At 42.4% G+C, this 24,566-nt stretch overlaps 1 protein-coding gene and 1 long non-coding RNA gene across 2 annotated transcripts in view; one reads left to right on the top strand and one right to left on the bottom strand.

The window, feature by feature from the left end:
• srrm4 (serine/arginine repetitive matrix 4) overlaps nt 1–3,624 on the bottom strand; it is a 393,712-nt gene extending 390,088 nt beyond the window's left edge. Inside the window, exon 1 of the mRNA XM_043715886.2 lies at nt 2,996–3,624. Coding sequence (XP_043571821.2) covers nt 2,996–3,126 — 131 coding nt within the window. The 5' untranslated portion in view covers nt 3,127–3,624. The remainder of the gene's footprint in view (nt 1–2,995) is intronic.
• LOC148145401 (uncharacterized) lies at nt 3,355–20,863 on the top strand. Its single transcript, XR_015761273.1, has 3 exons — nt 3,355–3,474; nt 7,039–7,101; nt 14,579–20,863. It is a non-coding gene; the product is annotated as an uncharacterized LOC148145401 (long non-coding RNA).
• Nucleotides 20,864–24,566: the final 3,703 nt, after the last annotated feature.

Here is a 24,566-nt window from a genome sequence, read left to right as displayed (position 1 = left end):
CTCACCCATTTAATTCATGCACTACCCATTTAAAGGAGGTCAGCTTGAGAAATAGCAGGAGAGAAAAATTTCAAACAAGCATGCTCTGTTCTTGTACTCTAGCATCCACTGTTATCATATCAGGTATGAGTATGTGGAGCGAAGTGTTACTGAATCATTTCACTCACAGGTTCAAAGATTTCTCACACAGAGTGCCTGGAATGCACTGCCAGTGGAGGTGGTAGGAACAGGCACATCAGTAATGTTTAAGGCGTGTCTTGATAGACACATGAATGGGAGGTGAACACCGGGATGGATACTGTGCAAAGGCAATCAATAATCAGTCCAAATAAGGATCAGAGATCAGTGAGGATTGTTGAGCTGAGGGGACTGTTCCTGTGCTGTCTTATATTGTTTAAGTCATTTTCTGAGTTTGGCTTTGTCGATATGCAAGATGTGCAAACAGCACAAATGATAGCACATGACCATCCCCTGCCAATTGACACACCCTCATTACTCACAGTGTGTGGTGTCACCCTAGCCTGAACCCAGCAGAGAATGTGCAAAAAAAATCTGTTGGCCAAAATGACAATTTTTTGTTCCAGAGCTGGCAACTCCAAAGTTAAGACTGCGGTTGAAAATGTTCTGGGGCAAAGCCAACCTATACAATCCTTCTGCCCCTAATTCAGCTCTTAGAATGTGGCATCAACCAAACATATAGCCCAAAAATAGGAATCAGCTTCTGAGCACTGCTCCATTTGTCTTTATATCAAAGACATACACGTATACAATATCTCACAAAAACAGTTTGTCCTATCTGTCACTTCTTAGTCACTGCATAGCAGGGATGAGGGTGTTAGTAATAACTGCTGTTCATGAATGCCTCAGCAAGGTGCCAAATGCTACCAACTTGGCAGCCGGTCAGAGAATAACAAATGTGCAGATTTCGGCAGCGAACATGATTTTAAAATTCATCAATTAACCAGAGTGCAATACATGTTTGAGGACATTGTGTTCCTGCAATAGGAAAGCGACTGGTAATTCCCTTTCATTTTTGTGTAATGACTATGTAGTGTCGACTCTGATCTGCTCCCCAATACCTGAGCTCCATCACAGTCCCCCTCTCATTAGAGAGAAAAAAATGTTTGAAACTTTCCTTCAAATCAAAGTTACACAGCATCTGTCGAGAATGAGGAGAAAAGCCAGGCTTAGCATCAGTCTGCAAACCATCTGCTGTATGCCCAAGCCTCCTCTCGCAAAATAAGCTGAATTTTTAATGAACCCAGGCTGGTAGGAAACAGCTTGTAGATACAATGGCAGAAGAGACCCGACAGCTGTAGCAGTACTGAATACAGTGTCACTGTTAAGTCAGAGATATAAGTGGGGGGTCGGAGAGCCAGCACTAATTGCCAAACTGAGTGCTGCAGGGAGTCTGCAGGCAGATTCAAATGAACTTCCAGTGACATAGCAACACAACGAACAGGAGTGCGACACACATACACACAAACCAATGTATTGATTGCACAGTGCTACAAAAGAAAGATCAACATACAGCATTCACTGTATGCATCCTTATTAATATTGATTTAGCATTTCCCATGTTTTAATTGCTCTCACAGATTTCTAATAATAATGGGTGTGTCATGAGGAATATTCTATGTGTTGGACATTACATTGATTAATTAGAAATGTTAATCCAGAGATGTACTGAACCAGATGACTGTTAAAAATTGCTGAACAAACTTCAATATGTCTCAGAATATTAACACAGATCGATTTCTCACTGTAATCATTTCTCTAATGAGTACTTTTTACTGTTTATTGCAAACTGAATCAGAAAAGTGTCTGTTTTATGTTCTGAATATTCCCTATAAAACAATTCAAACAATAGACAAAGTGAACACATTTTATAGTATTACTTTTAAAAGCAGATATGGTGAGCTTTTCCTATTGCCCTTGGTGTAGAATGGGAGAAGAGAATGAAACCAGCCAGTAATCAGCGCTGTCTCAAATCTGAGAGTCAGCTAATATTGCGATCCCAGCTGAAATGAAAGTGGAGGCAAATTTTGTTCCTTCTCACTCATGCATTATAGGTTTTTATGCCTTTCCCATTTTTTTATAAAAGAGGTGCACTTGACTGTGTCTGCTGTTACTTCATACTGTGTTGTTTGATTTGAAATGAATGGTTATATGTTGTTGTCACTGGAGACACGTTGTAAACAGCTTGGTACATCACAGCTGGTTAGCCTGGTGTGATACAATAGTTTAAACACACCGATGAATCCCAGCTCTTTTAGAGTACCACCTTTCCACTGTCTAATTGATCTCAATTGCAACATGAAAGCGGTCATGAATATATAACGAGTTGAAATGTAGTTTCTTATTTTTTGCCATTCAGCAAGATGTTCAACTCTCAAACCTTTTTGATGAACTCCAGTTAAGGGATAATACTTGCCACATGTTCTTGTCAGACTTCCTTCAATGTGATTTCATCAAAATAATGTTAAACTCCAGCTTCAAGAATACACAATCTGACCCATGTGGCTATCAAAAAAGGCTCTTACTTAGCCCAAAGACTTCACGGTAGTACAGCTTTTAGGGATTAAAAATTATATTAAGTCTAAGAGGAATCAATAATGAACTTTATTCTCCTAAAAAAATTACCCCTTAACTCGAAATAGTGAAGTAGACTTGACCATTTAAAAAAAAAACCTTTGTTTAGATCTTTGATAAGATCTACCACTCTCTTTGCTAACGTTTTTCATCAACACCCACTAGTGTCATTGCTTCCCTAGTCTGAGCTTCCGACAAAAGGTACAATGGAAAAGGGATCCGGATTTATGAAGATAACAACAGGCGTTTCCAATAGCTGACGAGAATGAGCAGTTTCAATACATAGGCTAGCCCTTTACCATAGCAGATGGCCAATTAAATCTACAACAGCCTACCAATGCACTCGTGGCCTGCGACATTCTGACCTTTCTCCTCAGAAACAGAAAAGAAAATGCACACTTACTTGCTCAGAGTCTTCCGGGCTGTGATGCTGGCGACAATGATGCTCTCTGGGCGGGGGGTGGCCACCGCCTTGAAGGTCCCCTTCCAGAACTTTTCGAAGAGCTGCTTTTCCCCTTGCTGCACGCTGGCCATGATCTGGGAGCTGGTCTTCTGGAGGGAGATACACTGAGGATGGACCAGAGCGTTGTGTGGAGCTGTTCAGCTCACACACAAACATACACGCGAACACATACACAGACTGGAACGCTCTCAAAGCCGCGCTGCACAGGGAGCTGTCCAGTTGCTGAACCGTTCCACCTCTGCGTTCAGTCGGAAGTGTCGGCACAAAGACAGTTTCCCCTCAGCGCCTGGAGTGTCCCACTCTGTCTCCCTCTATCTCTCTTTCGAGTCCCTTCAGCCAGATGCAATGCCGAGGAAACAGCAGTTACGGTAAAGAGGGATAAAACGAGTTTGTCTTCTAAGAGGAAGCTGCTTTACCAGGTAATCACCAGTGGACTTACAGCCCAAGAGCCATTGCTGTGCTGTCCGGGGTGAGCAGTTTTAACTGAGCACCTGCTCTCGGAAATGGGCAGCTAGGTTCTTGAGAACACAAAAGCAACAGCGGTGTGCATTCAGTATCTAAGCTGTTCCCTTGTTTTGTCTCATTTAGTATGTGACGTTGGAGCGGGGTTGGTCAGCTGAGTACAACGTCTCTTCCCCTTCTCTCTCTTTCCTCCTGACTGAAAAAAAAAGCGAAGGCTGTGTTGACTGCTGTATCTGCATAACAAAAGGCTGCAGGTTCCAGAGGGCAGGCCTTGCGTGTGCCTGACACAATGAACTGCAGCTGCATTCAGAGGCAACCCGAAGCATTTCAGGCCAAATAGACTGACAGCGGCGGAGAGGCCACCTCCTTTGTTCAAAGGCATTCCTTCAGATTTGACAGCCAGTCTTGTTCCCTTACTGTTGCATCTCTGTCTAGATCCCACTACCAGCACACTGGAAGCGCTCCTCTTAAACTTGGGGGTTTGTGTTTATTTTTATGCTGCTGTCATTATAGTGCAAAACTAAACCCATTGGATCATCTTGTCATAACCACTGTCAAAGAACACAAAAAAAATGGACAAATTTCATCATGGGTTACTGATAGTGTTGCTCAGACTTCTCAGTAGCAGAAGTTACTGCATAGATATGAATACTGGGGGATAATTTTTCCTCGTGATGCAAGTTGGGTAGCCTGAGGTGGGTATGGGCCTGTCTTCACTCACTGCAGGCCAGACTGATTTTGATGGCTGCACCTCACTTAGACCTCATGGGCGAGTTGCCTCCGGGTTAATAATTGTTGATTTGTCTGCATGTTACTTTTGGAGCGTGGGATTTTTTTAGCAGGCTCAGTGCCTATGTTAAAGAAAGCTTTCACCAGCCAAAGCACCGTACTTACTTAATTTGAAAAGTACCTGGCACATTTCTTGAAACTTTCTATGTGCAGTATCTCCTGTGAGAGCTTCTAGTTTCAGTGATACAGTGGCTAAGTTGTGGATGGAGCTGAAAAAGTTCCTCTCCCCTGTGAATGTCAGAAACGTAGCATAGCAGATGTCGAGAATGCCAACACCAGAAACATTATTCGTGAATGTGCATGTGGTGCCAGAAAAAAATCAGTAACGTTACCTGAACAACACAGGGCATGGCAATACCCTTCTGTTTTTCGATTGGGTCACTGCTTTTACATGTAGGATCTCACTCTGAACTATATTGTCCAAACATTTCCATTTCTCAAATCTCATGCTTCCCCAATCATTACGGAATTCTATACCAACTTTTCTTCTCAGTTTAATCAAGTACTCAACTGTTGTAGGTCCCTCAGTTAAGATGAATTCAATAAGATAGCCTTTGCCTTTGCTGCTTCCCTCAGCAGTCAGTCTGAGGGAAGGGAAAACCATTATCGGTCATACACTACGAGAAGAGACAAGGATAGCCATCTCTCCAATGAACTGAATCCTGAGGCACAAAACCTGTGACGACACAAACCGCCATTGAGTGAATGAAATAGAATCCAAGTACTGTTTGTAGAATCATGAACAACATTTATTCCAGGCAAACACTTTCCTGATGAAGGGTTTTTGCCCGAAACATTGATTTTCCTACTTCCCGGATGCTGCCTGACTCTGTTGTGCTTTTCCAGCACCGCACTGTCGACTCTAATCTCCAGCATCTGCAGTCCTCACTTTCACCTCCTTAAACTGATGGCCTGGCTATTCATTGCATTGTTTATGGGAGCTTGATGCAACCTGATTATCATGTTTCCCATCTTACAGCAGCAAGTTTTAAACTCCACCTTGGGTATAAAGTATTCTGAGATGAAATGAAGTTGTGGAAGGTGGACATAAATGGGAATCATTCTTTCTCTGATTTCCCTGTGTATGCACAACTACTCCATATACCTTTACAGAAATGATACCCTCACTGCTCCTTTTCCTACAGGACAAATTATCTCATAACATAAGGGAAAGGATAAAATGGGGGGTGGTTGGGGGGGGGGGGGGAATGGGGGGGATGGTGGAATTCAGTCTCTGTATGAACACTTTCTCACTCATCATGAAAACAGGAAACTTGAAAATAGTACGAGGGGAACCTGGATGTGCCTTGGAGGTAAAAAAGCAGGAGGAAAAAGACCAGCAAGATGTTTATTTCTTTCTCTTGCTATTTCTCTTAGATCAATTGCAAGTACAGCAAATTGGTGAACTGGTACTGCAACTCATGCTGCTGCTGGATAATCTCCCCCTTACGTTTTGAGCAACATTCCCTTTATCTTTACTTTTTATCAGGACCCTGCCACAGTTTGAAGTTGCCCCACAAAATGGGGAGGGCAAGCAACGTGGTGAAGAAATCCCCCCCACACCCCCCCAAACCCACTCATTTCATCTTCCCTTAGTAATTCCTGAAGGAATCAATATCGTGGATGGAATGCAGAGTGAATTAGCGAGATCCTCACAGGCTGAATTATAGCCAGCAGTGGTTAACAGGAACTGGCAGTTGTGGAAAAGACATAGCAGCTGATCTCTGGCCAGTGGGAAATCTCGAGTGCTAGCTCTAATGAGGGAGACAGGGATGCAGACACCAATAGGCCAGCTTTAAAACAAAGATCTCAAGTAATTGCTTGAAGCATTGAAATGTCTAAGTCTTACCACAGCATGTATGTATACATATGAGAGTCATTCTTGTGCAAGATTCATTGCTCTGCAGTCTAACATGGAGCATGTGATCAACCCTGTGGCTAAGCCATCTGCATAAGAGGCTATCAATGAAGGGCCTGCCAATTTGGGCCGAAGGGCCTGTTTTTGTGCTGTATCCTTCTATGACTCAATGTTGCACCAGCATTTATAACTCTGATTGAGGTGATTCTAATCACTGTGGAGTGGCATGGTGGCTCAGTGGTTAGCACTGCTGCCTCGCAGCATCAGGAACCTGGGTTCGATACCAGCCTCAGGCGACTGTCTGTATCTTTGCACATTCTCCCCATGTCTGCGTGGGTTTCCTCGGAGTGCTCCAGTTTCCTCCCACAATCCAAAGGTCTGCAGGTTAGGTGAATTGGCCATGCTAAATTGACCATAGTGTTCAGGGATGTGTAGGTTAGGAGCATTAGTCAGGGGCAAATGTAGAGTAATAGAGCAGGGGAATGAGTCTGGGTAGGTTACTCTTCAGAGGGTCAGTGTGGACTTGGTGGGCTGATGAGCCTGTTTCCACACTGTCGGGATTCTAAAATTCTATAATCAGGATCTGAGTTCCACTGTCTCTAAAGTTAATATGACCCCCAGTCTTACAATGGCATCAGATATATGGGCTACAGTCTGGTCTCCCAGTTACAGACTCATGGAGTGACAATGATACAATAGGAGTGATTCAATGGTATCACTCTGCCATCCTCTCACCCAGTTACCCACCATGATACCGAGCTACGGTTTGCCCTCTCAAACCTTGGTTTCTAGAGACATTCAGTCACAAAAACCTTGTAAATTCCAGGCTCATTACCACCTTAATTCTTTCTTTCACCTTGGTTCATTTCATTAGATGGTGACATCCTTTCTTCCGATGGTGCTGTTTATGGAGAACTCATTCGATGGATGGGACAAGGTGAGGTGGCATTTATGTAAATGATGGGTCAGCTGATGGACTGCTTTGAGTGATGATCTGGGAATGAAGCGAGCAATTTGGTGAGGGAAAGAACCATTTGCAAGGAACAGGAATGAATCATTTAGTTGTATCATGGCTGATTATTGCCACCATTCCATTAACTTGCCTTTCTTTCCCTTAAGTCACCTAAATCTGTCACTCTCAGTCATGAAACTGCCATCCCCGGTGCACACATCCTTTAATGTTTCAGGTTTCCACTACACTTTGCGTGATCAAATAGTTCACCGTTTCATTTCAAAATATCAGAGAAGGAAAGTGTCAGGTGGATAAAGGGCCACGTAACTAGGGAACCAGGTAAATAGGGTGCCAGGTAAGTAAGATCCGAGTAGCGGCAAGATAGAGTGCCATCTGGGCAGAGTGCCATCTGCGGTGGGATAGGGTAGCAGCTGGGTAGGACACCAGGGTGGAAGGTAGCAAGGGTATACAGGGTACCTTGGGATGAGGTGGAGAAATTAGGCCAAATAGGGAGTAGGGAAAGGGTGTGTCAGGTCTGGGGTGTTGTGGCAGTGAGAAGGATCGGTTTGAGTCTGATCCCACAGGAGGAGGGGAATAAGTGATCCAGTCTGGCAGCAGGGGTATCAGGTTAGACCAGTTCTGATGGCAGGGTGCAGAGTAGGCTGTAGTAGTTTTATGGGCTCCGGCGGTTGTATGGGCTTGCAGCTTGGACTTCGTAGTCCCAGGAATTGTGTTGGATCCCAGTCAAGGGCTTGGGATTGTCTGGTCCTGAGAGAGGGGGGCTTTCTAATTGGGAAGTGGAGGTGCAAGTGTCAGGTCGCAGTGAGGGTGTGTCAGATCAGGGTTTGGGCAAGTTATAGTCAGGTACGTGTGAGGCAAGAATGGGGTCAGTATAATAGTTACTCAAGAGTGAGAGTGCCTACTTAATAATCTAACCATTCCTGAGCAATTATCTTACTTACTACCATCAGAACAATCTGAAGACTCCGATTGTTATGGACAGGATTTCAGGTGAAGAGGAATTGCTCAGAGGTAAATTTAATTTCCCAGGCAATTGCTTCGGAGTGTGTTACCATGGAGATCCTGCAGGATCTCCATTCTCACATTCTGATTGATGTTGGCACAACAACTGACCAGCCAATGTCCCATTACTTGCCTCGTGTGCCTTCTATTTCCTCCTTCAATGCCTCCCACTGCTTTGGCGCAGTTTTCTCTGCAAGGAGCTGCTCCCATTCCACTTGGGCCAAATTGCTTCTTACCTTAATAAAATTAGCCTGTCCCTATTTTAGAGCTGTTACCACTGACCCATCCTTATCCATTTCCATAACCATGTTAAATCTATCTGAGTTATGCTCGCTATCTCCAAAATGTTCCCCTACTGAAACACTTTCCACCTGCCCAGACTTATTTCTGAATATTAGGTCCTGAACTGTCCCCTCACTCATTGGGCTTTCTATTTTCTGCCTAAAGAAATTCTCCTAGATACAATTTAAGAATTTTGCTGCCTTTCTTGCACTCAGCCTGTCTCCATTAATATTTGGGTAGTAAATTCCACACTACTGCTGTCTCATTATTCTTATATTTCTCTGAAACTTGATTACACATTTGATTTTCTATCTCTCTCTGAATGTTTGGAAGTCTATAGCACACACGCAACAGTGTGTTTTGCTACAAAGCTGGTCCTTTTTTTGACAAGGAGACTGTGTCCTTGGTTTATTCAGAGGGGTCATAAACAGCTCCCGGCTCCGAGGTGACTAGTTTGGTACAGAGATGAAAAAGGATTTTGAGAGGCCTTTTGTTTATATTTAACAGATGAGACTTCAGGCTAAAGTGATCATGTTTTAGAAGCAACCTGTATAATGAAAGGGGAGTGGTCAGTTCTGAAAGTTAAAGTGAAGTTTGAGGCAGTTCAGCAGTGGACTATGTGAAGAAAAGCTGCTAAACTCTCTCTCCTTCTGCCCTTCTAATTTCATCCAGTAAGCCTCTGTTTCAGTTTACTCTATGATTGAGGGATTTGTGTGTTGGGACTGCTGTGTATATACAGAAGAGTTTGAATAGATTGAGTTCTGTAGGGAATCTTTATTCAATTCTTTGTGTTTGATTGTTTAATTTTGTGAATAAATTTTTGTCTGTTTTAAATCCTGGTAGTCAACCTAGCTAACTTACTCTGGGCAATTTTCACTGTATGCTTACCAAAACAAGTTACAAAGTAATGGTCTGGGCTGCCTGCTTAGGAATGTTTTGAATGATCTGGCCTAGTCCATAACTGACCTGCTCCTTTTGTGGGTTTTACTTCTACTCCTATGGCCTCATTTGATGATCCTTCAAAATATCACCCCACCTCAGTGCTGTAATTCCTTGCTTGATCAATATTGCAACCACTCACTCTTCTCCACCTTTCCCACCTTTCAACCATCAGAGCAATGATATCTTACTCTCACATAACTATCTGTGTCTTCAGCTCACCTATCTTATTCCTTGGCTGTTTGTATTGAAATATATTCCATTTAGCCTTACTGAACTCATTTTGTTCTTATTCTAGCCTATACTTCCTCTGTCATACAGATTCAATTCTAATTATAACTAAATTTTAATTCCACCTTGGTTTCTGTCCCCTCTGAACGACTTAGAGTCATAGAGATGTACCAGCGCGGAAACAGACCCTTCGGTCTAACTCATCCATGCCGACCAGACATCCCAACCCAATCTAGTCCCACCTGCCAACACCCAGCCCATATCCTCCAAACTCTTCCTATTCATATACTCATCCAGATGCCTTTTAAATGTTGCAATTGTACCAGCTTCCACCACTTCCTCTGGCAGCCCATTCCACACACGCACCACCCTCTTTCCCCTCTCACCCTAAACCTATGTCCTCTAGTTTCCGACTCCCCCATCCCAGGGAAAAGACCTTGCCTAATTATTCTATCTATGCCCCTCATGATTTTATAAACCTCTATAATGTCACCCCACAGCCTCCGACACTCCAGGGAGAACTGCCCTAGCCTATTCAACCTCTCCCTATAGCTCAAATCCTCCAACCCTGGCAACATCCTGGTAAATCTTTTCTGAGCCCTTTCAAGTTTCACAACATCCTTCGATAGGAAGGAGACCAGAATTACACGCAATATTCCAACAGTGGCCTAACCAATGTCCTGGACAGCTGTAATGTAACCTCCTGACCCCTGTACTCAATACTCTGACTAATAAAGGAAAGCATACCAAACGCCTTCTTCCTCCCTCTGAGGATGTTGATCTTGTTCATGTTCAGATGTAACTTGTCCAATGTAAAAAGATCCCACTTCCCCCAGAAACCATTCACCACCTCAGGAATCTAAAACCCTCTCTCCCACATCATCTCTCAAGCCACCATTCATCTGCTCCATCCTTCTATTCCTAGATTCTCTGCAATGTGACAATGAAAGCCATTTAAATATTAATACTTCTGCAAACCTGCTTTTCAATTTCCTACCTCGCACTGTAAGGTCTTCTTTAGGACCTCGTTTCTCTTTCTTTCCAAGTCATTGATTCCAATGAGGACCACAAGCTGCAGATATTCTCCCTCCTCTTCCAGAATGCCCTGTAGCTGTTCTGAAACATCTTTGACCCTGGTTACCGGGAAACAAATACCACATTGGAGTCACGTCTATGGGCACAAAGTGCTTGTCAACTCACTAATGAATCCCGAAAAGAAGAGAATTCCAAAGATTTACTACTCAGAGTGGAAAATTCCCCTTCAATACCATCTTAAAAGATTCTATCTTACTTTAGATAGTGCCTCCAGTTCTGGATGTTCTTACAAGGAGAAACATCTTCTTAGCATCTACCCTGTTAAGCCCCCTCAGAATATTAAAACATTGTATAACTCTCGGGTAACTGTTAGGATCTCTCCCCAACTTACCACAAAGCCCTCAGCATTAACTACACTTCTTGGCACCTTATATACTTCAGACCTCTGACAACCACTCACCCTCAGCCAGGTTCCCCTCCCAACCCACATCCCCTCAGCCAATGGATGTAATACCACCCCACCTTGCCACTTACTTAAGCCTCCAGCTGGTCCTGTTTTTCCTGTCTCTCACCAGATGACCTGACATCCCACCTTGATCCTGCCATCCCGCTCACCCACAATTTACCCCCACTACAGTGCCCACAACCTGCATTGGCCTCAACAAATCCCTCCCCTCAGCTTGCCCAGACATATCTTCCACTGGACCTGACATATTGATAGCCACCATCACTCGACTTGACATCACCCCACCCCCACACCTGACCTAATAAGACTCCACTATTGGTTCTGACAAGCCCCTTTCACACAGCTCTCCCAATACACCCTCTCCCCGATCCTGACATGCACTACGCGCTCTATCGGTTTCTTGGCATTGCTACCCAAATGGCATCCTATCCGTCTGGCACCCTGCAACTCCATACTTGGCACTCTAAGCCCTTAACCAATTGCCACCCTAACCCTACACCTACCTTACACATTTACCCTTTCAGAACAGATGTCAAGTTGACTGGCAAAGCAGACACATGGCAGTAGTGTAGTTGGGTTTGGGCTGCTGGCATTATCAGTAGTGTCTGTGTTGGCGAGGTCCAGTGAGCACTCATCATGGTGAGGGGTATCAGTGGAGGCGAGATGGCACTGAAGAGTGGCAACTTTTGTTCCAGCAGCAGTGGCAATGTGGCAAAGGGGTCTTGTACCTGGTCACCAGACCCATGGCAGAGCACTTAACAAGAAGAACTCTAAAGGTGAACACGCTTTCTTTATTTCTTAATTTTTCTGCCTTTATTTTTTATGTCTTGATTTAATTTTCTGTGTTTTTAGATGGCGACAGAGAATGGCAGCACTATAAACACTTTTAACTATATTTCTTAACAAAATACACGTGACACTAAATCAAATCAAATCAATGCTGTTGGATATTTAAACCTTGGAACATGGCAACTGGCTGCTGCAACAGTGTGTGGTTTGACTTCCCCTGACTATCCTGCAATGGGAGGGAACTGCTTGATTTCAGGTACACTGTGAATTTCTGAAGAAATTGTGCTCAGAATTCTCAGCTAGAAATGTTGACATAAAGTAAGGAGCAATCTGTCTGTGGTTGCCACTCCTCAGATTATCTGGACCAATGCATGTTACAATAAGATGACCCTCCATTTTTTCTAAACTTCAATGTGTGTAGGTCTAACCTGCTCAATATTTTTCCACAAGACCACTCCATCAGCTCATGAATCATCCTAATGCACCTTCTCTGAACTTTCCAGTGCAAGTATATCAGAGGCCAAGTATGCACATATTTTAAGTGCAGTCACACCAATGCCCTGTAGAGATGTAGTGAGGCTTCATTCTCTTTGGAATAAATATCCCATTTGCCTTGCTAATTACTAGCTGTACCTCAATGCTATCTTCCTGTGATTCCTGAACAAGGACACTCAGAGCAGTTGTCACTGCAGCTTCTCTGTATTTGTAAGATTTTTCTGTGTTTCAAATTTTTGTGTGTTGCAGTACCAAACACTGCTAATTTGTGATTGAGATTAGACTGCTGTTAGCAATCCTTCTTTCTTGACCATGTCAAACAGCCTGTTCATTTAGCAGCTGTAGAGGATAAACCACTAGTGAATCTGAACAAGAAAAGGCATTTGTCTTAACAACAGGATATTGCATAATAGCATTTGTCACAATGATGAGTTAAGATTATTTTATTCAACCTATTTTTCTAATTAGTTTAGAGATGTTATTCATTGCCGTTGGCACAGATGGGACTTAAATCCAAGCGTCTCTGGTCTAGGGGCAGAGACACTACCACTGTGTCACAACAAGACCCTTCTAAGTAGAGCAGCAGTGGGTACTGCAGTTGCTGGAGATTAGAGTCAAGATTAGAGTTGTGCTGGAAAAGCACAGTAGGTCAGGCAGCATCCAAGGAGCAGAAAAATCAATGTTTTGGGCAAATGCCCTTCATCAGGAATTCCCTCCTGATTACGGACTTTTGCCTGAAACGTCGATTTTTCAGCTATTATCATTAAAACTAATTGGAGCCGGGGTGACATAGCTGACCCCAGTGAGATATAGAGCGAGTCTGACTGATTCTCTACCCGTGGCTGTGTGACATCATCAGATTGGGGCAAGTTTAATGCAGTTTCCAACATTACCCCTTCCAGAACTATTACCTTAATACAATATGCCAAACTGAACAACCAAAAAATTTCCCATATTCTTTTCCATCTGCTAAATTCTTGCCCACACGCTTAACCTATCTATACCTCTTTGTAAACCTTTTTGTGACATTTTCACAATTTGTTTTCCCACCCATCTTTGAATTATTATTAAATTTGGCAACAATGATAGCCCCTTCATCCAAGTCATTGCAATAGATCATAAATAGTTGAGACTCTGGTGCTGAGCCCTGTTAGCACTTGTTACAGCTTGCAATGCTGGAAATGTTTAGTTTATCCCGCTGTCATTTCCTCCTGTTAGCGTGAGTAGAGGATTGGCTACCTAATGCTGTGTATTACCTTCAACAAAATTATCTTGTGCAATAAACTATCAAATGCAATTTGGAAATAAAATATTCTACAACTATTGGTATCTCTTTATTCACCCTGCTTATTATATCTTCAAATAGCTCTATTAAGTTTATGAAACTTAGCTGAAACAAGTTGTATTTCATAAAATTGTATTGTATTATGGTTTTCTAAATGTACTTTCTTAAAAATGGATTTCAGCATTTTCCTAATGATAAATGTTCTTCCTATCTGTCTCATTTTTTGAACAGAGATATTAAATTTGGGTTTTCTAATCTGCGAGAACATATCCAGAATGTCAGAAATTTTAGAATATTATAATTAATGCATTCATTATCTGAGCAGTCACTTCTTTAAATAACCTGGAATGCATGTCATTGTATCCAGGGAACCTGCCAGCTCATTAAGTATATTTTCGTAGTGATTATGATTGTAATACATTCCTGCTTACTTTTCTCTCTTGATTTCTTCCAAATTGCAGGAAAATGGCATTGGAATCCTAACTAAGTCACAATGCCCTGATTCATTTATTTTAAAGAGGTTGAAACTTGTTTCAGACAGAGACCCTGACCCTCCAGCCCCTGTTCCCTCGATCCTGGATCAAATGGTGGTGAATGGAAGGACAATGTGAGCTCAGTACTCCAATTTGCACACGGTGTAAAGTGGGGACAAAAACATTGTCCTCAGTACCTGTTAGGTGTACAAGCCATAACAGATAAAGTATAGTCACTCCCATCGTATCTGGTATTGATGAGGTGAATGAAATGTATGATGTGGTATATATCCAGAGCATGCCCTATATACATAATGAGATGGTAATATTGGATGAAAAGCATGTTTTCCTTAATGTGCAGACCACAAAGCTGTTTATGAATGTGGAAAAAAATGCATTTTGTTTACAGCTGCCTAAATTGGACTCTTTTTTATTATAAAACAGTGAATCAACTTCAAACTTTGATCCAGCCTTCGGTGGTTGTGGAGACAGAATGCCAATAAAGGCTTTTGGTGTTGCTGGGAATTCCATGTTCTGCTAATCAGGAGAATGGGGAGCATAATTTTAGCTTATGCTGCTGGATGTGATGTTACTTTTAGTTGTTATGGTAAAGGGTGATAGCCTCTGTCATATTTCATGCTGTTGCTTGTTTGTTAGCACACAGCAGATGTTGAAACCATGTAAATCTTTATATCCATTACCTGTACGTACAACTGAGCAGAACCCTGCTTCTGTGGTGAGTTTGTGTGAGTTGTTTCCTTATAGAATGATTGATGACTTGCTGCTCAGTGTCTACATTGGTATCAGTAGTCATTCGTTTACCAATGAGTCAAGGGGTATTGATGACAATGGATTTGTTTTCAAATCAGATTGGAGTTTGCCTACCGCTACTGCAGAAAAATATTGGCATTAAGATGTTACATAATTGCAGGTCTCACGCAGTGTGCAGCTTGTTAAATGCTGACTGGTCACCCTCTGCTCACTACGTGACGTGAATACTTATGGAGCAGCTACAGATACAACAAAAGTATGAAAAAATGCATTCTTATTCCAGTAAATTAAGTTCATTTAATGTAATCAAACTGCAGGAAGTATTTTTACTCATTTATGCCAACACTGGTCATAGATCTGAACTGCCTCTATATGCTGCAGGCCAATAATGGCAGTATAATTAATTCACATCACTTATTCAGGTAATCATATTAAAAATTTAGTGCAAGTGTGGAGTTGCAGCAGAGTTTTCCAGGTCTGGGGTTCTGAGGATTAAACTGATTCTGAGGCAATCTTCCATACTCCACAGACTCTTACTTCTACCTCAGGCCTACACCTAGGGATTTTAAAGTGTCCAGGGTCTGTGACCTCATTTTAAATTACTTTTGTGGCCTTTGATTTCGCTTACTGCAGTGGTGTCCTGTGATGCCCACTCGCGACTGTGATATTCGATAGCAGCTGTTAGTATTTCTCGAATTTTTCACTTTCTCAGCATTTTGATTCTGCACCAATTTTAATAAAAGGTTTTTCCCTTCCCACCAGGGATGTCGATTTTATTCACAGAGCCTTTGACGTTCATTTGCCCTCTGTGGCTGGACCCTTGTTCTGTTGGGTCGTACAGTCAGTATGTCAGCAAAACCTAAGAGAAAATCTCAAAGCTGTAATCACCGTCTCATATTGTTTTAAGAACAAAGAACAAAGCTGCACAGGAACAGGCCGTTTGGACCTCCAAGCCTGTGCCAACACATTTTGCCCTTCCATACTAAAATTTCTTCACTTACAGGATCCGTATCTCTCTATTTCCTTCACATTCATGTGTTCGTCCAGGTGTTTCTTGAATGCTGCAATTATATCTGCTTCCACCACCTCCTCTGGCTACACATTCAACTCACTCACCACCCTTTAGTGAAAACCTTGCCTTGCACATTTCTTTTAAATATCCTCGCCCTCCACACCTTGAACCTGTGTTCACCCCTCCACCCTGGGAAAAAAGCCTGATATTTTCCACTCTATCCATGCCATTCACAATCTTATAAGTTTCTATCAGGTCGTCCCTCAACCTCCTGCGTTCTAATGAAAACAAACCCAGTCTATCCAACCTTTCTTCATAGCTAACATCCCCCATACCAGATGACATCCTGGTAAACCTTTTCTGTACCCTCTCCAAAGCAATCACATCCTTCTGGTAGTGTGGTGACCAGAATTGTATGTAATATTCCAAATAACTAAAGTTCTATAAAGTTGCAGCGTAACTTGCCTATCCTTATACTCAATGTCCCTTCCAATGAAGGCAAGCATGCCATAGGCCTTTTTTACTACCTTACCTACCTGCGCTGCCCCCTTCAGGAATCTGTGGACCTGCACACCCAGATCCTTCTGCATATCAATACTCCTATGCATCTGCCATTCACTGTATAATTTCCACCTATACTTGACCTTCCAAAACGCATCACCTCACATTTTTCCAGATTGAACTCGACCTGCCATTTTCTGCCCATGCCTCCAATTGATCTATATCCTGCTGTATCCTGACAATCCTCCTCACTGTCCGCAACTCCACCAATCTTTGTATCATCCGCAAACTTACTAATTAGACCAGCCACGTTGTCCTCCAAATCATTTATGTAGACCATGAACAGCAGAAGTCCCAGCACTGATCCCTGTGGAACATCACTAGTCACAGCCCTCCATTCCGAAAAGCATCCTTCCACTTCTACCCTCTGTCTCCTATAGCTAAGCCAGTTCTGTACCCATTTTGCCAGCTCACCCCTGATGCCATCTGACTTCACCTTTTGTACCAGTTTACCATGAGGGACCTTGTCAAAGGCTTTTCTGAAGTTCATGTAGACAACATCAACATCACCCATTTTTCACTCATCAATCATCTTTGTCACCTCCTCAAAAAACTAAATCAAGTTAGTGAAGCACAACCTACCCTGCACAAAACCATGCTGTCGATCGCTAATAAGTTAATTTGCTTCTCAAAGCATGTAGATCTTGTCCCTGAGAATCTTTTCTAATAATTTCCATGCCACCAACATAAGGCTTACAGGCCTGTATTTCCAGGATTATCCCTGCTACTCTTCTTAAACAATGGAACAATACTGGCTCTTCTCCAGACCTTTGGGACCTCACCTGTGGCTAAAGAGGATTCAAAGATGTCTGTCAATGCTCCAGCAATTTGTTCTCTTGCTTCCCTCAATATTCTGGGATAGATTCCATTAGGATCTAGGGACTTATCAATCTCAATACGTTTTATGATGTGCAACATCTCTTCATTTTTAATAGCAACTTGGCTTAGAAATTTGACACACTCTTCCCTGAGATCATCCTTCAATAATTCTTCCTTTTTGGTGAATACCGACATGGAGTATTCATTTAGGATCTCACCTATCTCTTCTGGCTTCACATATAGATTCTCACCTTTGTCCTCGAGTTTGACCAACACATTCCTTGGCTACCCTCTTGCTTTTTATAGATGTATAAAAAACCTTGGGATTCTCTTTAATCCTGCTTGCTAACACTTTATCATGACCCCTTTAACCCTTCTAATTCCTTGTTTAAGTTTTCTCCTACTTTGCTTAAATAATTCAAGGGCTTTGTCAGTTCCGACCCTCCTAGACCTTACATATACTTTCTTTTTCTTTTTGATCCAGGTCATAATATCTCTGGATATCCAAGGTTCATGTACCTTGCCACACCTATTACTCATTCTTGCAGGAATGTGCCATTCCTGAACTCTTATCAATTGCTGTCTGAAATATGCCCACATGTCCAATATGGATGTACCCTCAAACAGCAGCCTCCAATCAAACATCACTGGTTCCTGCCTAATACTGTTACAGTTTGCCTTCCCCCAGTTTAACACCTTCATCTGAGGACTGCTGTTATCCCCATCTATGATCACCTTAAAATTCATGGTATTATGGTCACTACTGTCCGAAATGCTGCCCCAATGAAATTTCACTCACCTGGCCAGGCTCGGTTCCAAACATCAGGTCAAGTGTAATCCCTTCCCTGGTTGGACTGTTTACATACTGTATCAAGAAACCCTCCTGAATCATCCTTACAAATTCTGACCCATCTAAGCCCCAGCACAATGTGAGTCCCAGTCAATATAAGGGTTAGTTAAAATCACCCACCATAACAACCCAGCTGCTTTTACATCTTTCCAAATTCTGTCTGCATATTCTGTTCTCTATTTCCCGTTAGCTGTTGTGAAGCCTGTTATATAACCCCAGCATTGTGATTTCACCTTTCCTATGTCTGAGTTCTACCCATATTGCCTCACTTCATGTGTCCTGTGATGTATTCTCCCTCAGTACAGCTCTGACATACTCCTTTACCTGTAATGCAACTCCCTACCCCTTTTACATCCCTTTCTCATCCCTTTCTATCACACCTGAAACATCTAAATCCTGGAACATTCAGCCGCTAGTCCTGTCCCTCTTTCAGCCCAGTCTCTGTAATCACAATATTGTCACAGTACTAAGCACAACTCTAAGGTCATCTACCTTGCCTATTATACTTCTTGCATTGGAACACATGTATTTCAGTCCACCTCCCTGCTTTTCCTCCTGCTTGTTATCTGGGATGGCCTTCCACGATGCCCTTCACACCTGAACTGACGGCGAAATCTACTCCCAAAATGTAAATAAGTGATGTCTCAGCACCCTGTGGTTGGAATTTTATCGAAGAGTTTGAGGGTCTCAGACTCCATCTTACCTCAGGATCTTTTGAAGCATGACACCCTTGCTTGTGCATATGTCCTTGAAGCTTATCACTACCTTCCCTACAGTTCACCAATACTTGCAAGTTTTGAAATTGTGCCCCATACATCCAATTGAGGTTATTACATAGGTCATAAATGCAATCGTCCCAATCTGGGCCCCTGGAGTATCCTACTACGTATCTTCTCTTTCTTATCACGCCATCAACTTCACATCTGTGCTACCAGAGTTCCTCTTTCTTGCATGGGTTTTATATTTGTGGATGTGACACTTGTATGGGAAGTTATCAAATGCTTTCGGAAGTCTGTCTATATCCCATCAATGTGCTAGACTCATCATCTTCATTGTTGGCTCATCAAGAAGCACAATCATGTTAGTTAAATACAATTACCTTGAACAGGTCTCTGCTGATACCTTTTGAATGTCAGTTTTGTGCAGCTTGTCAGCTTGAAGAAACTAAGGACCAAAGCCTAAGGTTGGGGGTGTTTCTGGACTCACCATGGATGCAGCGCAATTTCCATAATCTTTACAATTTCTGTTTTTAGCTCTGTCCCCAGACCAACAAATATACATTGTAAATGTGGCTAATTTTTAGTTTTAAAGTCGACCAAATGTGAGATCTAGGCAAGATGGTGGCTTGTGATAATGTTACCGGAGTAGTAATCCAGGACACTAGAATAATGTTCTGAGGACATACATTCAAATCCCTCCCAGGCAGATGGTGAAATTTTAATTACAGAAAAAAATCTGGAATAAAAGAAATCTAGTGGCGACCCATGCAACCATTTTCACTTGTTAGAAAATCCTAGCTGGTGACTAATATCCTTTAGGGAAGAAAATCTGCCATCCATATCTGGTCTGGCCGACATGCAAATCCAGATTCACAGCTTTATGGTTGAGTCTTCACTGCCATCTGGGCAATTTATGCTGGGCAATATTTGCTGACCTAGTCAGCAATGCTCACATTCCAGGAACAAATAAGCAATTAAACCACAAGATTTCATGTTAGAATAGGAAAGGAATCTAATGATTGCTTCTGTCTGGTTGGTCACTTCTTTTCCTGGGTCTGTGTTGCTAGAATGTTTAAACAGCACTCCAATACTCACTTACAAGCAGAAATCCAGCATTTCATCAACTGCTAGCTTCACTAAACTAAAACGGTCCTGGGTTTTTAGCTCTGTTGCATCCAGTAAATGTTGCTTGTAGGCCTTTCAACTCACACTCTCAGTTGCAGTAAGGGCACAAGGCTTCTTGTGAGCTGCGCACAGTTTGCAAGACTGTGTTGCACCTCACTGCAGAGAACTGCTCAACTGCTTTGGCATTTCGCTCAGCCCTCACCGCAGAAAACCTATGTAGATCAGCTGCCTTTAACAGCACAATAACCAGCAGCACTGCCTAACATGCTTCTGCCTTTGTCTGTCTTCTACAATTAAGAGTTAGCCTGAATCTGTTCCTCAGCAATCCCTGACTGGTTTGAGTGACCTAATGAAAACCTTGTAATAAGCTGCTTCTCTATCAGGAGGCAGAATAAAATGTTCCCACTTTACAAGTCTTTGCTATGATTGTTCTTTGAATGTTACATTCTCACAGAGTGCTGGAAATGGACTTCACCACAACTCTTTAAGTTTGTTTTTACATTTTCCCTAATTCGACCAAAGCGCTATGTTGTTTTAGTTCATGGTAACTACTATCAGGATGAATCATAAAAGATGTTGTCACCACATCATTAGCACCTTACTTAAATGTGCCTTCCTGAATCTTTCCATCATCTGCCAAAAACCGTGAAAGCTTCAGTGGATGCTGAAGTGTGTGGCGCTAATCCTGTTCTTCGCCTTGCCTCGTGATACCACGCAGAACGTGACTGAAAAACCACAAAGGTATTACTGAAACAACTTTTCAAGCCATATAGAGCCTTTGAATTATTTAGTCTGGTCTCTCTTTGAATTTTAAACATTTTAAATGTAACAGGCTCCTTACCAGATCCCACAATGTCCTCAAACAATGCAAATATTGCTGTTTATGCAGTTCCCGCTCTTAAAGCATATTTCTATACTGCATGACTGGGGGGACTTGGGCAGAAGTGGTCATTGAACTGAAATTGAATTGATATAAATATGGCTGGATGTTTTAGAGTATTGCATAACTATATTTGTAGTCTACAGGGAAAACATTTTCCCCAGACATTAACTAAGTATGGTAGAACTATGACAAGGTATGTGAAGGAAGTATACAATGGCAAAATTGCATTTTCTCATTTCATGCCTTTTGTACAAAGTTATCAGTTAGTCATATGGAAGGGGTGTTACTAAGAAGTATTTTAAATGTTATTTTGGAGTTGCAGCTGGAATGTACTCGCAAGATCTCTGTCAGCTTTATTCCTGATATAGATGGACAAGATGCATGGCCTTTGTCTGGCAGTGTTCCTTAATGGTGTAGCTGAGACGGTAAGCCTCCTTAAGTACTGAATAAAACCCGCAGTTGTCACGGGAACAGCAACCTATTTGCGTCAGATGAAATCAAAGCAGAACTGTGCCACACTAAGTGACTAGCGTTAATAATAGCAAGCTATCAAATCTGCCTTCACTAGAGTGAGCCATAGGGAACAAGCAGGAGCATTGGGCTGAGGAGGATGCAGTCATGTGCAACATTGTTGAGCTTGACCAGTGCAAAGAACAAAAAGGCTGGAAGGTTATCGTGAATGCAGCTTTACCTCATTAAGATATGTGTTTGGAGCTGTACTTGAAAATGTGAACACTTTCTCCACAGCCCATCCTTCTAACTGAAATGACTTTTTCAATTTACAGGCAGCATTATAATGGTGGTTGGGGTTGGGGTTTTGTATTGGATGGTGTGAGCGTATTCATCGAAAATAAAACAATTTTGTTTTATGTTTTAATATCCATGAATTCTTTTCACAACCCAAGTATAATCGGTCTTGCTATGAACACTTCCTCCTGAGTAAATATTACAATCTTAGGCAGGAAAACTCTGCAGTACAGCAACATCCCACAGACTGGAATATCAGGTTAATCTACTTTTGGTGTAATGATGGCCAAAGCACGGATCTTTCACAGTGGTTAGCACTGCTGTCTCTCAGCACCAGAGACCCGGGTTCAATTCCCGCCTCAGGCGACTGACTGTGTGGAGTTTGCACATTCTCCCCGTGTCTGCGTGCGTTTCCTCCGGGTGCTCCGGTTTCCTCCCACAGTCCAAAGATGTGCAGGTCAGGTGAATTGGCCATGCTAAATTGCCCGTAGTGTTAGGTAAGGGGTAAATGTAGGGGTGTGGGTGGGTTGCGCTTCGACGGGTCAGTGTGGACTTGTTGGGCCGAAGGGCCTGTTTCCACACTGTAATGTAATCTAATCTAATCTCCTCATTTATTACCATCATCCTAGCTAAACGGCGAGAGCAGGTGGGCAGGTTCATGCTGGAGTTCCCTACCCCTGATAATCAAACAAGTGGTGCTTTTCCATGAATGACATGCCCATGGGTCCTGCTGCAAGAGAAGAATTGGGGTTGACGAAAACATGGGTAGCAACAAAAGTCAGGCAGACATGCATTAGCAGACAATTATACAAGATGGGTTAAAGGCTCTTGTGGTGAGATGGTTATGTCCCCACCTTTGATTCAGAAGTTGGGTTCAAGCCTCGCCTATCCCAGAGATGTTTGAAGAGGTTGATTAAAAATATCTACAATATGGCAAATCTTCTCATTTGTGGATATCAATTGTAAATAATATCTGATGGAATAGGCACCGAAAAGAAACAAAAAGACTAATGAATGCTGGCCCTTACATTTAGCAGACTGGAGCTATGCCTCCAGCTATGCTTCGGCTGCATGAAGCCCTAGCTAGACCATACCTGTGAGCAGTTCCAGGCTTTCAGAAGGATTTCTTGGCCTTTTAAGGATTACCAGAATGACCCTTGGACTTCAAGGGTTAAATAATGAGGCGTGGTTATGAAGATCTAAGGTTATATTTCCCAGAATTTAGAAGTTTATTGAGTTTTTAAAATATTAAGGGAAACCAATAGGGGTAGATAGAGAGAAATTATTTCTGCAGGTTGTGAATTTAAGACTGAGAGACATCATCTAACTATTAGAGCTCGATCATTTGGGAATGAAAATGGAAAATGTCATACAAGGATGTAAGGTTCTGAAAGGGTTAATGGTGGGAAGTGTACTAAGCACTGCCCAATATGATGATGTTGTATGAATTTGGGTGAAAGAACAGCTTCTGACATCAAAACAGTAAGACCTTATGTCTAGTTCTTCATATTCTGAGTAGCAATGCCGATCAAATAAATGTAACTTGTATCGAGTTACCATCATACAATAAACTACATCTTGTTTAAGACAAGAGCTTCTTCTCGTTTGACTACCAGAAGGTTTTCCTCTACCAGACTAACTGCATACCTAACGTATCAGATCTAAGCTCGACTGTCCTACTGCATCCAATTGTGATGGGCAATTAGACAACCAGTAGGAGCTGAGTGAAAGAATTGAAGACTTCAGCTCCAGAACAAGCTGCGCCATTAACTGTGCTATTGCATTACAGCTATAACACTGTTATGTACCTGACAATGTGAGAGATTGCCCGGGTATGGTCTGTGCACAAAACGCAGGACAAATCTGACAAAGTCAATTTCAATCTACTCTCAATCATCAGCAAACTGATGGAAGGGGTCATCGACAGTGCTACCAAATGATACTTGCAAAGTCATAAACTCCTTAATGAAATTCAGTTTGGGTTTTGACAGGGCCACTCAACTCCTGATCTCATTACAAACTTAGTCCAAGCATGAAAAAACTGAGCTAACCTCTTGAGATAAGTTGCAAATGACTACCTAAAATACCAAAGCCCATTTGAATGAGTGTAGCATCAAAGGCTCAGGCAAAACTGAAGTCAATAGGAATCAGGATGAAAAATATCTGCTGGTTGGGGTCATACCTGGCAAACAGGAAGATGGAGGTTAATCATCTCAGATCCCGGATATTTCTGCAGGTGCTCCTCAGAGTAGTGTCCTAGGCTCAACCATCTTCGGCTCCTTCATCAATCACCTTCCCTCCATCATAAGGTCAATAATGAAGATGTTCGCTGATGATTATACAATGTTCAGCACTGTTCACAACTCCTCAGAAACTGAAGCAGTCCAATGTCCAAATTCAATAAAATCTGGACAAAATCCAGGCTAGGGAAGAAAATTGGCAAGTAACATTCGCGTCATTTAAGTACTCGTCAATGACGAGATTCAATAGGAGAAAATCTAATCATCACCCTGTTATGTTCAATTATATTACCATTGCTGAACCTTCCACTATCCACATCCTGGGAATAAACATTGATCAGAAACTGAACTGGAACAGGTCAGAGGCTGGGAATTCCTTGTTTAATCAACCTCCTCTTGTCTCCCCAAAGCCTGTCCACTATCTACAGGTCATAAATCAGAAGTGTGATGGAATACTGCCCACTTGCCTGGGTGAGTGTAGCTCCAACAACTTTTAAGAAGCTTGACACCATCCAGGACAAAGCAGTTCAGGGGAATATAAATGATGATTGTCAACATTCTCCCCCTTGACTATGGCACGGCATGACAGCAGTCTATGCCATTTCCAAGATGTACTGAAGTAGCACATGGAAGGACAATAGAGCAGCATGATGGCACAGTGGTTAGCACTGTAGCCTCACAGCGCCAGGGACCCGGGTTCAATTC

The sequence above is a fragment of the Chiloscyllium plagiosum genome, unplaced genomic scaffold, assembly GCF_037043375.1.
Source record: "Chiloscyllium plagiosum isolate Xiang-an unplaced genomic scaffold, Cpla_swu_hap1 HiC_scaffold_24, whole genome shotgun sequence".
In the NCBI taxonomy this organism is placed as follows: domain Eukaryota; kingdom Metazoa; phylum Chordata; class Chondrichthyes; order Orectolobiformes; family Hemiscylliidae; genus Chiloscyllium; species Chiloscyllium plagiosum.
The sequence above is the reverse complement of the archived record's forward strand: the minus strand, read 5'-3'. Positions and strand labels throughout refer to the sequence as shown.